The sequence below is a fragment of the Tenrec ecaudatus genome, chromosome 2 (assembly GCF_050624435.1).
Source record: "Tenrec ecaudatus isolate mTenEca1 chromosome 2, mTenEca1.hap1, whole genome shotgun sequence".
NCBI classification, from domain to species: domain Eukaryota; kingdom Metazoa; phylum Chordata; class Mammalia; order Afrosoricida; family Tenrecidae; genus Tenrec; species Tenrec ecaudatus.
Genome location: NC_134531.1, coordinates 221,727,772 through 221,741,985, shown reverse-complemented (window position 1 = coordinate 221,741,985; position 14,214 = coordinate 221,727,772). Strand labels below are relative to the sequence as shown.

Sequence of the window (14,214 nt, the reverse complement as noted above, 5' to 3'; positions counted from 1 at the left end):
CAGGACACCCAGGCCTCCCCCACATGGCAGGATCTGTCGAGAAGCAATTTGGGACTTGATCCCACAACTGAACCCCAAACTCTCCATCCGCCTCACCTGCCCGGGCATTCTGGATTGTGTCTTTCTAGACTCAGTCTTGCATCCAAGTGAAACAGATGATGTTTCTGAGGGGTGCATGTGGCATAGGCATTGGTATCAAACACAAAATAAAGATTAGCCCGAGTTGACGGGCGCTCGATCCTCAGAAAAGGAGAAATGCTCTTTGATTAAGTGCCCCTCCTAGTGTGTGCTTGATTTTTGCATAACGTCATTCCCTGGCTGGGAAAGGAGTCACTGGGTGGTGCAAACTGTTACCACGTTCAGCAGCGAACAGGTTGGGGGCTCAAGTGCCTCCGAGTAAAGGCCTGGCAGTCAGCTACAGAACACTCAGCCCCTGACAGCCCCACGGAGCACAGTTCTACCCTGACACACAGGGGGCCCCAGGACTCGGAACCAACTCAAAGGGTACTGGTACCCGGGAAATGGCTTCCTGCCTTTTCATTTGGTGATTCCACAAGAAGGATGCCCCTGTCGTTATTATTGGCTCAGGTAAATACTGGATAGTTCTCAATAAGGAGGTGTGTGGGCGGGTCCATAGGTCTGCCCAGCAAGCGTTTCCGAGGGTTTTCTTCCACAGGGGCATAAACACAGGTCTTGGGTGCCTTGAAGAAACTGCCCTTCATGCCTTTCTATCAGTGGTAGGAATCCCGGTCAGCATCCCATGGCATGGAACTAGCTTTCCTTTCCCGAGCCTTTGCGGTTAAAAGTCAAACGAGCCAAGAAACTGGAGGCCTGGAAAGGGCGCATGGCCAGACGGCGGGCGCCTTGATCCCCAGTTCTGTTTGGCAGTGCCCGCTTTTCCTTCCTAAGGACTGCCTGGGTGCAGAAAATCAAGGCTGCGTCTGAACTCTACATCGAGACGGAGAAAAAGAAACGAGAGAAGGCCTACCTGGGTAAGGGACGGCTCGCGCGAAGCTGGGCACGAGGGTGCCGGGTGGGCCTGGAGCCGCAGAGCTGGGAGCTGCCAGGCCCGATTGGGGCTGGAGGGGGCGCGGGCAGGTGGGGGTGATGAGAAGGCAGGTGCCAGGGGCAAGGAGGCAAGAGCAGAACGAGGGGCGGGAAGTGGGGTGGGATATTCCTACGGACGGGCAAGGCCTCCAAGGTCAAACGGAACACTTGGTGTTGTTTTTCCTGCCACCACAGTCCGCTCCCAAAGGGCAACAGGGATCGGCCGGCTGATGGTGAACGTGGTGGAAGGCATCGAGTTGAAGCCCTGCCGGTCGCACGGTGAGGCCCCGCGAAGCCACTGCGGCACCGCCCCCACCTGGTGGCACAGGGAACTGCTCGCCCCGTCCTCGTTCGTTTCCTGCCCACCTGGGTTTTCCTAGCACCCGTGGGAAACCCCCAGGTCTTTATCCTTTCCCATCTCGTTTGCCACCGACTTCCCAGTGGCTGCCGTTTGACAGTGGATGTGACACAGGAGACGGCTAAGAAAAGGGGCAGGGAAGGCCGGGCCGTCATGATGTGCCCTTGGCCTACCTGTGAGGCTGACCTGTAGAGGCCCGGCTGCCCCTTCCGCAGGGCAGGGGAGGGCAGGCGGGGAAGGGGCCTGAGCCCTGGCCGGCATCTGCACTCTGGAGGGCCCTCGGGCAGCAGGAGTCCAGCCGGCTCTGTTCACTCCAGGAAAGAGTAACCCGTACTGCGAGGTGACCATGGGCTCCCAGTGCCACATCACCAAGACCATCCAGGACACGCTCAACCCCAAGTGGAATTCCAACTGCCAGTTCTTCATCCGAGACCTGGAACAGGAAGTGCTCTGCATCACGGTCTTTGAGAGGGACCAGTTCTCGCCAGACGGTGAGTGCGGAGCGCGCCCGCGCCCAGCCCTGGGCCCTGGGGTGTAAGTTCTCTGCTGGGCCTCCCCCCTGAGAGGGGAGCCTGGCGCAGAGGATGCTCCGATGCCCCACGGGAGGCCTCCGTGGATGCTGGAGGAGTGTGGACGCATGTGGACTGAATGGGCCGCCCCTAGGCCGAGCAAAGGCAGCCGAGGTACGCTTTCCAAGAGTAGGGGGTTCCCGGGGCCACAGAGCTCCACAATGTCAGCACAGCTCGTTCTTAACCGTGGCAATGCCCACCCGCCGTGTCCAGATGGGACAGGGGAACGGCTCTGTGAGTGTCGGAGGCTGTAACTTTGACAGCCTAGAAAGCCCTGTCTTTCTCCTTTGGAGTGGCTGGCTGGTGGTTTCGAACAGCTGATCTCTCAGAGCGTGGCCCAGCTCCTAACCACTATGCCACCAGAGGTCCTTACAGCCTTTGTTCTGGAACCAATAGATTATAGTTATATACATACCCGGACTCACGCTGTTGTGTGCTGTCGAGTCCGATAGGTACATATTCATACCCACTGCCATTGAGTTCACGCAGACTCATAGGACTCCCCTATAGGACTGGAGGAACTGCCCCTGTGGGTGTCAAGGACTGTAAACCTTTACAGGAGTGGCTGGTGGGTCCCCGCCGCTGACCTTATACCGTGTGTAACCCCATACAATGAGAGCTCCTTACAGGACAGAGTCTAACTGCCCTCTGCGTTTCCAAAGCTGGACTTGGGCTGTGGCTGCTTGCGTAGTGCTGCGGAGCTAGAAACCCGGTAGCTGACAGCCCCATCGTCACCCATGGCGGAGATAGTGCGACTTCCAGACAGGCTAAGAAGGAAGGCGTTGTGCTCTACTTCCACATATTGGTCTACGACAACTGTACAGGTCACAACAGAGTCTTGTCTGGCTCTCTTGCCTGGAACGAGTTCATCAGAAGGAATGATTGGCTAGAGGAGGACGCCTTGCTTGGTGGGCCCCAGAAGCGAGGAGACCCTTGGTGATACAGACCGGCACATGAGCTACAGGGACGGGCTGGCACACGCTGGTAATCGTAAGACCATGCAGAGAAACCTTCTGGGTTGTGGTCCGTGCCGTTGCTGTCAGTTGGAGTTGGCCCGGCTCTATCCACCTGGATCTCCAGCTGTGAAAGACAGATAGTTAGACAGACAGATATTGCTTTGCTTTCATAAATCCATTATGTGGTTGTGAAGGCTGGAAAATCCAAAATCCCCAGGCTTTGATTGGACCCTCAGGCAGAATTTCTGAGTTACGAGATGGGGGTTTGAGACAGAATTCCCTTCTTTTTTCCTCCCAGAAGCTGCGGTTTGTACTGGCAAGGCCTCCAACTGATTGGATGAGGGCCGCCTGATTGAGGGCCAGTGCCTTTAGGTAACGTCCACTGACCTTAAAGTTTAACTCCCACAACAGCACACCTTCCCAAAGGTACCGATTCTTTGGTCTTCCTGATTCCACCTCCAGCCACAGCACACATACAAGGTGGCTGAAAACACCATGGCTTGGGTCAGGGGCACTTTCATCTTCTAGGTGATGTTTTGAAATTTTCAAATCACTTTAAAGAGCCTGTCTGTAGCAGATTGGCCCAATGTAATACGTGGTTTGGTTTCTTGACTGCAACTTGCATGGGGGTTGATTGTGGATCCAAGTAAAATGACGTTCCTGACAACATCTTTTCTATCTTCATCACGATGCTGTGGGCTCAGTTGGGAGGATTTGTGTCTCCTGTACGTTATTATAACCCATCCTAACGGTTGTAATCTCGGGCTATCTGCACAGGCAGGCTGTTAATGAGGCTTCCTCCCATCCTGAAGCTGGGTTCTTCTTCAGTTAATCCAGGGTCTCAGATGAGTTGCTCGGCACACAGATTGAATAAGTGCGGTGAGAGGACCCAAGCCTGACACTCAGCTGTCCTGATTTTCAACCATGCGGTGTCCCTCTTTCTGTTCACACAATGGTCTCTTGGTCGAAGTGCAGGTTCCACCCGGGCGTGGTGAATTATTATCAAATTGCTTATATTCTTCTTCCTTTGAGTGCAATTCATGTTAGGACCATCGCCCTAGCAGCACGGTTTGTCCGACCGTGGTGGCTTATGTTGCCACTGGAAGCGATGCCATGGCATTTCAAATAGCAGCAGGGTCACCCATCGTGGGTAGGTTTCAGCAGAGCGTACAGACAAAGACAGACTAGGATGGAAGGACTGGCAATCTGCTTTGAAGACGAACCAATGGAATGTGGTTGGTTAGTGGCCCTGCTGCTAGTTGAAATACCAGTGGCATCGCTTCCAGCAGCACGGCAACACCTATATTTAACGTTTTACTGGAGTTAGGTGGGACCACCATTTCAGATAATCAATTTTGAATTCCACAATTCATACTACGTTTGGAACAGCCCAAAGGCTTACCTTGCCTTCCTCGACTTCTCTCTCTTGTAGAATGTTATCCTCCTTTCTCCTGAGTAAACGCCTGTCCACCTTCTAACTCTTATGAATGATATCATTGTAGGTCTGGCATGACACCAAGTCAATCACACAACTGGTTCAATGTTAGAGCTTGGCCTTGAAGCCACAGCAGTGTGACTCCCAGTTTCTGGTGGTTCTTAACCACCGTTCTTAACAGTGGTCATGTTGTCAACTTCTAGGACAATAAGGAGTTTGGAGGTTAGATTTCTCTTTTACAGCATCGTGACACCCTGACAACTCCCTCTAAAGTATGACTGGCAACTCCTAGTATTGTCCTGACATCAGAGTTTTTTTTTTTTCCATCAGAGATTATTTCTATGAAACTCAAGTTGGGGCGAATTAAACTTAGGTCTTACAATGATAATCATCTTGGGCTGAAATAATAAATCACCCTGGACTGAGTGCCTTCAAAGGAGCCCGAGTGGTGTCATGGTTACAAGTTGGGTCACTTGTCCCAAGGTCAGCAACTCACACCCACCAGGAGAAAGATGAGTCTGTCGGCTCCCGTGAAGAGTTCGAGTCTAGGAACCGCAGGGAGGGAACAGCTCTATGCCTTCCTCAAGGGGTGCTCTCAGTGGGTCAGCACAGAAAGCCCAGATTTCAATATGTGTCATAGAGGCCCAGTTCGGAAGGCTGACACAGGACACAGCACACAAAGGAAACTGTCACAGCTTCGGGATTGGCAGCAGACCAATCACAGTCGCCAGCAGCCCCTTTGTACATTGCCAGTTAATGGTGAGAAGGAACCAGTGGAGGCTGAATCGACCAGGATGGAGCTGGGGCTCCCCCTGTACGTCACTGTCGCCAGGTGCCACTGAGTTTGTTCAGGCTCACAGCAACTCCACCCAACACTGTGCGATGCTGCGCCATGCTCACCGTGTTGTTTGAGCCCATTGTTGCAGCCATGCGTCTCGCGTGTGGTCTTCCTCCTTTTCACCGCCCCTCGCCCTTACCAGGGTCTGATCGCTGCTTCTGATATGTTTAAAGCACACGAACCAGGTCTCACCTCTTATAAGAAGCATCCTGGCTGTCTTCTCCCAGGATGGAGCTGTCTGTTCTCCGGTGGTTCATGGTACTTTTACTATTCTTCATCGGCATCATAATTCAAACGTGTCAATTCTCCTGTGGCCTGTCTCGCTCACTGTCCGACTTTCACATGCCTCTGACATCAGGTGCCCCTTAGTCCTCAAAGTGATGTCTTTGCTCTCCGAAACTCTAAAGGCATCTTGTGCAGCTGATTTGCCCAATGCAGCGTGTCGCTTGATTTCATGACAACTTGCGTCCATGAGCATTGATTGTGGGTCCAAGAAGGATGAAATCCTTGACCATTGAAAACTGTAGTTTCCCCAAAACCTATTGCTTAGAAACTAAGGTCTAAGAAAACAAAGGGAATTCACCACACAATCATGATTGGTGGTGGATCCCTTCATCACAGGGAAGGGTGAGACAGAAATGGACCATGACTGGGAGAGGTACACTACTGAAGATTAGAATCATTTATGAGATTGGTTCAGGACCCTCCTACCAAGCAGTCAGGATATGACTCAGGACCATGGGGCCCTAGTGCCCCCGTTTCCATCAGGCAAGTCCCTGAGGCTGAGACTGCCCCTTTCTCGGCTGGCCTTGCAAGTGTTCTCGTGTTTAAGCCTACTGCTGCAACTGCTATGCCAATACACCTTGTCCAGGGCCTTCCTCTTTGGCACTGACCCTCCAATTTACCAAACATGATGGCCTTCTCCGGGGAATGGTCTGTCCTGACATGTCCAAAGTACCTGACACACATCTCACCCCTGTTGCCTCTAAGGAACATTCTGGCTGTACTTCTTCCAAGACAGAGTTGTTCTTTTGGCAGGTCATGGTGCTTCCTACATTCTTCAATAGCCCAGACTTCAAATTCATCTGTTCTTCTTCAGTCTTCCTTATTCAATGTCTTTCACACGCACAGGAAGTTTGACAACACCACGGCTTGGGTCATGTGCACTGTAGTCCTCAAAGTGACATCCCTGCCTTTCAACACTTTAAAGAGGTCTGTGCGGCAGATTCACCTAAGGCAACGTGTGGTTGGACCTCTTGACTGCTGCTTCCATGAGCACTGATTGTGGAGCCAAGCAAGGCAAAATCCTTGACAACTTCAATCTTGTTTCCATTTAGTTAATTATTGATCCAGTTGTGAGGATTGTGGTTTTCTTTTCTTTCTTTTTTTTTCTTGTCAATTTATTTATTTTAAAAATAGTTTTATTAGGGGCTCATACAACTCTTATCACTATCCATACATACATCAACTGTGTAAAGCACATTTGTACATTCATTGCCCTCTTTGCTCTCCACTTAAGCCCCTGGCATCAGCTCCTCATTTTTCCCCTCCCTCCCCGCTCCCCACTCCTTCATGAGCCCTTGAACATTTATAAATTATTATTTTGTCCTATCTCTCACTGTCCGACATCTCCCTTCACCCACTTTTCTTTTGTCCGTCCCCCAGGGAGGAGGTCACATGTAGATCCTTGTAATTGGTTCCCCTTTCCAACCAACCCTCCCTCTATGATCCCAGTATAGATACTCACACCACTGGTCCTGAAGGAATCATCTGCCCTGGATTCCTGGTGTTTCTGGTTCCTTTCTGTACCAGTGTACATCCTCTGGTCTAGCCAGACTTGCAAGGTAGAATTGGGATCATGATAGTGGAGGGGGGGAGGACGCATTTAGGAACTAGAAGAAAGTGGTATTTTTCATCATTGCTACATCGCACCTTGTCTGGCTCGTCTCCTTCCCGAGACCCTTCTGTAAGGGGGTGTCCAGTTGCCTACAGATAGGTCCCCACTTGGCACTCCCACTCATTCACAATGATATGATTTTGTTGTTTCTTGATACCTGATACCTCATCTCTTCGACACCTCATGATCACACAGGCTGGTAGGCTTCTTCCATGTGGGCTTTGTTGCTTCTGAGCTAGATGGCCGCTTGTTTACCTCCAAGCCTTTAAGACCCCAGATGCTATATCTTTTGATAGCCGGGCACCATCAGCTTTCTTCACCACATTTGCTTATTCACCCTCTTTGTCTTCAGTGGTTGTGTTGGGAAGGTGAGCATCATAGAATGCCAATTTAATAGAAGAAAGTATTCTGCATTGAGGGAGTACTTGAGTGGAGGCCCAATGTCCTTCTGCTACTTTAATACTAAACCTATAAATATATGCACATAGATCTATTTCCCCATCCTCATATATAAACATTTTTGCATATATACATGTCTTTATCTAGACCTCTATAAATGCCCTCTGCCTCCCAGCTCCTTCCTCTATTTCCTTTGACTTCCCTCCGGTCCCACTATCATGCTCAGTCCTCACCAGGGTTTCAGCAATTCCTCTAGCTTACATTACCCTTGATCATGCCCTACTAGGCCTCCCACACCCTCCTCACCACCAATTGGATCACTTGTTGTTCCCTTGTCCCTGGGTTTGTTAATACCACTTCCTTTCCCCCCACCTCCCCCTCTCCCATATCCCCCAGGAACTGTCCGTCCCATTGTTTTCTCCTCCAGATTGTTCATCCAGCCTATCTTACTTAGACAGACCTGCAGAGATAATAACATGCACAAAAACAAGACGGAGCAAAACCAAGCAACAATATACAACAAAACAACAACAACAAACCAATGACAAAAACACCAAAACAAAACATAACAAGAAAGAAAAGCTTGTAGTTAGTTCAAGGATCATTTATTGGTCTTTAGGAATTTTTTCCAGTTCAATGTGTTGGTGCACCATGCCCTGTCCCAAAGTCCACTTTTAGCATTCCCTGGGGACTTTGCCGCTCCCATTCCCTAGCTGTTCTGTTGCACCCCCTTAGTGTTTTGCCTCAGTGTGGCAGGATCAGATCAGGTGAAATTCCCACACGGTGTCTCCAGTGTTGTCCTCTGGAGAGCTATGGGTCAGTGAGGGACGTAATGTCTCATGTGGGGCTGGCCATGTGGTCCTCTCTGAGGACTGGCTGCTCTAATTGGGATCATCTTCCTCAAGGCCACTCTCTCCTCCTCCCCCTTCATCAGCACCCATGTGCTCTGATCAGATATGTCCCTCTCCCGGAGCTGCAGATTCAATGCTGTCTTTTGAAATAAATTCTTCTGGGGAGAGGGGCAGCTGTCCACTTAGTAGTTGGGATTGGGGCCGGCCCCCAGACCTCTCCACTGGTTCCCTACTCCACGCTGGCATGTTGCATTCACATCTTAGAACACTGGGTTGAAGTCTGGGTTGAAGTCTGGTCCCTCTTTCCCTGTGGAGATATAAACAATAACTTTTCCTTGGGTGCCCTGTGCCCCCACTACCCATTTCTTTTTTTTTTTACCCATTTCTTTATATTTTCCCCACCTCCTTTTTAGTTGTCTACCATGTGTAGCCCTGCATTTGATCTGGTCCCTGGCATATTACCTGGCCCTCACCCCAGGTGTGGTTTTCTTTTCAACGAGGTGTAATCCACACCGAAGGCTGCAGTCCTTGATCTTCATCAGCAAGAGCTTCAAGTCCTCACCTCAGTCAACAAGGTTGTACCATCTGCATGTTACACACTGCTAAGCCTTCCTCTGATCCTGATGCCATATTCTTCTTCATTTAATCCAGCGTCTCTGGTCATCTAAGCCCTGGTGGTTCCCTGATGGTCCCCGATGGTTCCCTGGTGGTGTGGCAGTTCTGTATTGGACTGCTAAATACAAAGTCAGAAGTTCAAAACTACCAGCTTATTGGGAAAAGAGTTGAGGCTTTTTCTATTCTCATCAATAGTTACAGTCTGGGAAACCCACAGGGACAGTTCTACCCTGTCCTATAGGGTCGCCGTGAGTCAGAATCAACTCAATGGTAGTGACTACACCACCTAAAAGCCTGAAACCAGGGGCAGGCAGAGCCACATTCTTCCCCTGATCCTGGTAGCTTCCTGTGGTCATTGTTGGCGATCCTTGGTGTCCCTGGTTGTGGTAACAGAACTCCGATCTCTGCACCTGCCTTCACTGCCTATCTTCCCATCTTCCCTGTCTCTGGGTTCACATTTCCCTCTTCTCAAATCAGGAAGGCCTCATCTTAATTTGATGACACTGGAAAAGATCCATTTCCGTGTAAGGTTACAGCGATAGGATCTATGTGGACATGACCTGGGGGCGGGGGACCCTATTGGACCTGGTCCATTTATTACCCAATAGAAAGAATTCCCAGAGATATTAACGAGAAACACGAAACAAGGTTACCACTGCCAATACATGAGTTCCTGGTTCATAGTAAATCTCTAACAAGCAACTGTTGCATGAGGAAGCAAAGGAATGAATGGCCCGGAGGTTCATTCGCATGTAATTTTCTCAACATGTTTGCATATATTACTTATGGACTGTCTCCTCTCCATGGGTTGCCATAACAAAATACCACAGAGCGGACAGCTTTAAAGAACAGGCACGTATTATCTAAGCGCCACACAGGCCTGCAGTCCAAATCCAGGCTGCTGCCAGAACCAAGGGCTCTCTCTCTCTGTGTCCTGGAAACGCTCCTTCTTTGTCTCGCCCACCTTCTGGTAGAGAGGCCCCGGGCGTCTCTCGGCATTCCCTGGCTTTTAGATGCCCTGGTGGCATCTCGTGGGTTATGCACTGGGCTGCTAACATCAAGGTCAGCCTTTCGAAACCACCAGGTACTCCATGCGAGAAAGATGAGGCTCCACTCTCGTAAAAACGTACAGTCTCAGAGACCCACAGAGACAGCCCTCCTCAAGAGGGGCCCTATGAGTCATAACTGACTCACTGGCAGTGAGTTAGATGACTTCTGTCTTCACCCTTGAGACCTCTGGTTTGATAGGATGCGTACAGAGCCCCGTCTGTGTATGGCCTCATGTTAACATCATCACCACATGGTCACCTTATGTGAAAACCAGGCCACACTCACAGGTGTGGGGGAGAGGACTTCAGGACTTCAGCCTATCTCCTGGGGGAATGGAATCATTCCATCACGCTGACACTCACTCTTGGAAACACGCTGAGTCAGCGCTGTTCAGCACCCCGCTCACATGTGATCGATCGCCTCCACGCCCAGGGTCTGCTCTTTGGTGTGTCCCCAGACACCACAAGGACCGGCCCTAGCTTGTCCTCCTCGATTCTTCTAGAAAGGGTGGGTCTGACAGCACGTCCCATCCTGCCATGAAAACTTTGGAGAGAAACTGCTGTCCAATTTTAGCCTCTAGAGTTTTCCTTCTCCTGGGTGGTTTTCCAAAACCTCGTGTCTGATGTAGGCTGGGGGCTGACAAGACGCCCCGCCTTGTGGTCCCTCTGAAAGCAGTTACAGTCCTGTGCAGGGCCACGGGAGCAGGCGCCTTGACGGTTCAGCCTCACGCTGGCTCTCCTCCATCCTCCCTTCCGTGCTATTGAAAACTCACGCCCCATCGTCTCAGCACCCGCTTCCTTGTAAACCAACTAAGGTTCTCTCTGGAAGAAGCGGAAGGGACTCACACCCTTGGGAGATCCCCAACAGGCCTAGCTCATGCGGTGGAGCCAAAGGCAATCCCCGTCTGATGAGGACCTTGTTTGTTTTCGTTTCAGATTTCTTGGGTCGGACTGAGATTCGCGTGGCTGACATCAAGAAAGACCAGGGCTCTAAGGGACCGGTTACCAAGTGTCTCCTGCTCCACGAGGTGCCCACAGGGGAGATTGTGGTCCGCCTGGACCTGCAGCTGTTTGATGAGCCCTGAGGGGGGTGGGGCTCGGGGGAGTTCCGGCTGCAGACAGCAGGTGCTGTCTGGAAATCATGTTCCTTTTCCCAGAAACCACTGGTCGGTGTTCAGCCACAGGGTAACGGGACAGCGAAGACGGGACTACCAGGCTTCTAGGAATAGTTCTCGACAATCTTTACCCCCCAAACGATTTCCATTCCCCGCCCGCCCCCCAAAACCCCAAACCATTCTGCTTTCTTTTGTCCACAGCCCACCACGGGTTGTGGGGTCTCTGATCTCCCATAGCCCCCACTAGGTTTGGGTGGGAAGCTAACCCGGCGCCAGCCCTGAGGCATGGGTCTGGTTGTAAATATTTATAAATGTCCTGCCTCTGTTTGTGAAGCCCTCATGGCACGTTCCAGTTTCTTACCTCCACCCGCCTCTTGTCGGCTCCTTGGTGTGTTGAAAACCCAATCATGACAGCCCTGATATTGCTTCAGGCCCCCCTCCCCCCAAAGGCTCTGTGGGCCCTTATCTGAAATACTGCCCTGGGCCTCCTGATCAAGCACCAAGCCAGCCCTTGGAAGATGTGGTCCAAGGAAAATCCCAGCAGGTGTGCGGTGGGAGGAGAGCCGGTCCACTCGCCTCTAGGCTCTGTAGGAACAGATGCCAGTGGGCACGCACGGGGACGCGAGTGGGTGACAGTCGGACCGCCAGCACTCCTGGAAGATGAAGGCTAAGGAAGCACATTATCTACCGAGCTCTGCTCTGCCAGGGTTAGCCCATGGCAGGCCACCAGAAAGGCTCCTCGTTGACAACCCCAGTGGGTCACGGCTGCCAATCATGCTGGAAAATCCTCTCTCAGCCCGGGGACCTGGTGATGTTCTGACAAGAACCATTGTGAGTAACCATCTGGGAGCCCGTTCTGTGCTTGAGAGGACCAGATCGCGACTGCCAGGAGAAACGCCCAGAGCGCGCATCTGGAGCGCTTCCAGAAAGGTCTGTCCTCAATCCAGGCAGCTCCTCCCGGGTGTGGACAGGAGAAGGACTGGCAAGCCCATCTGGAGGTGGGAAGACGAGCAGGAGGTTCCTTCTGTTGGGGGGGAAGGGACCTTCGGCGCTCCAGAGTCTAGAGAGGAGGACTCCAGACTGCCTCGTTCCTTGGTCTGCCCATGGGCCAGGCTGTTTGGTGTGGGGTCTCGGCTTTCTTCCCCTTGGATGCCAGGAGACAGGCCGAACTTAGACAATGCCTGGATGCACTCACGAACAGTGGGCTGTGGTTTGTTCCCATGGTGATGTCTTCACCGTCCCAGCTCGTGTCCCTAAAATATCCTCTGCATGTGCCCTTGGTCCGGGGGCGGTTTCCGTGCCTGGTCATGTTCTCTGTGATGGTAGGTCCTTAGCATTCACTCGGGTGGCAGAAGCGCTTTACAGGGGTCGTGTCGGCATGGTGGCAGAGCCTCCAACCCTCTGCCCCCACCTCCAGGAACAGAATGCCAACTGTTCTGAGTCCCCTGTCAGAGAGCCCCGTCACGTTGCCAGCAGTTTTCAACAGCGTACGCTGGAGGGACAGCCAAGTTTACATTTCATACTTTTGCGGAAGGCTTTATTATTTATTTATTGAAGGTAGCGTAGAGTTTTGTATCCAGGACCATACACTCAAGTATTTTGGGCGACCAGGAGGTGGACCCTTTAGTTAAACCCCTTCATGGAATAGGTTCCTGACCACGCTCCCCGTCAGGCGGGCACCCTCCACTTCACAGACCCACACGTTTCCCCCTTTCTTGATGCTGTTTAGATGGTTTGGGATTAAACTATATGCAGATGTGTCCTTCCTGCTTTCCTGTTTCCCATAAGCAGCCCAGCACATCCAGTATGTTTATAAAGGAGAGGGCAGTGCGCTGGGCGGGGGGCGGTGGGGGTGGGGAGAGAGTGAAAATGTGTAAATGGGGAGGTACTGGCTCGCCGTGACCCCCACCCCTGTCTTTCTGTTCTCTCTGCTCTTCGTTGCATTTCCTGGCGTGTGGGGTGTCACTGAGCACGAAGGTAGGGCACCGTGGCCACAGATGCCCACGATCTGAATGAATGTAGCCGGAGAGGAGCAAACCGTCGGTCGTTCCGCCCGTGGACGATACCAAGCGTCTTAGGGATCTCTTGTGCCGAGTGGGGGGTGCTGGCGTAACTTGCAGTGGGGCTGGCCGTGCGCAGGGCTGAGTTAGTTGGCCCCCTAGTCCAGCGGTGATTCCCGAATCGTGTGGGTGGAGGGTAGAGGAAATGTGATTATCGCGTAGAGCCTTGGACCCGCTGACCTCTATTCCATCGCTCTTGTGTGTCCTTGACCACGTGGGACAAGCATCCTAGCAGTGAACTGTACTAGCACTCTGTCTGCTGCACCAAGATGTCGTGAGACCTCTGCCTCCTGGCGTAGCCCCGCAGATACTCAGCGCTCCTCTCATTCGCCCCACACTCACTGACTAGCTCAAGAAGGGGCATCCCTGCCCCTGCCCCGATCCTGCTGCAGCCCCAGGGAAGTGTCCTGGGCACTCTGAGGGCACAGGCACCTCCGCTGGGCCTTCGTCATAGACCAGCATTCCTTCAGGGACGATCTATACCCCTCTCCCTCAGAAACACCTCTAGCAGGTGGACAGCATCATCTCCCAGGGTCAAGCTCACTGGGACCACCTGGGCCTGGAAGAAGTAGCTCCCTTTGATGGAGGCTGGCCTGACTCAGGGAGAGGGACCTTTCTGGGCTGGGGTCACCAGGAGCATTTGGGAAGCCGAGGCCAGGCCCTGGTTGACTGGTGATGGTGGAAGAGAGAGCTGTGGGGGTGAGCAGTTGTTTTTCTGTGCTTTCTGAACATGGTCTCCGTTTAGGAAGGTAACTTGCTGCGTCTGGTTGAGTAGTTCTGAGTTAGTTAACCCCTCATCGTTTGTCTTGTCTCAGGGACCTGGTAGCGGAACCCCAGTTATCCTCCGGGGGTGGGGGTGGGGGTGGGGGAGAGGAGCAGAGTCAGGGAAATTGGGTGCCTTCTAAGGCCCAGCGGGAACTTCCCTGGGCAAGCATGGAGCAGGGACACCTGAGGGTCTGTCAGGGCTGGCGATCAGCGTGGAATGGACCAGGCTCCTTCTGGTTTTACATGGACGGGGAAGCTCA

The 14,214-nt window shown here is 52.3% G+C and overlaps 1 protein-coding gene across 1 annotated transcript in view; it reads left to right on the top strand.

The window, feature by feature from the left end:
- The window catches only part of LOC142440514 (intersectin-1-like), a 34,456-nt gene extending 21,594 nt beyond the window's left edge, over window positions 1-12,862 (top strand). Inside the window, exons 6-9 of the mRNA XM_075542922.1 lie at window positions 910-992; window positions 1,243-1,326; window positions 1,723-1,896; window positions 10,951-12,862. Coding sequence (XP_075399037.1) covers window positions 910-992; window positions 1,243-1,326; window positions 1,723-1,896; window positions 10,951-11,099 — 490 coding nt within the window. The 3' untranslated portion in view covers window positions 11,100-12,862. The remainder of the gene's footprint in view (window positions 1-909; window positions 993-1,242; window positions 1,327-1,722; window positions 1,897-10,950) is intronic.
- Window positions 12,863-14,214: the final 1,352 nt, after the last annotated feature.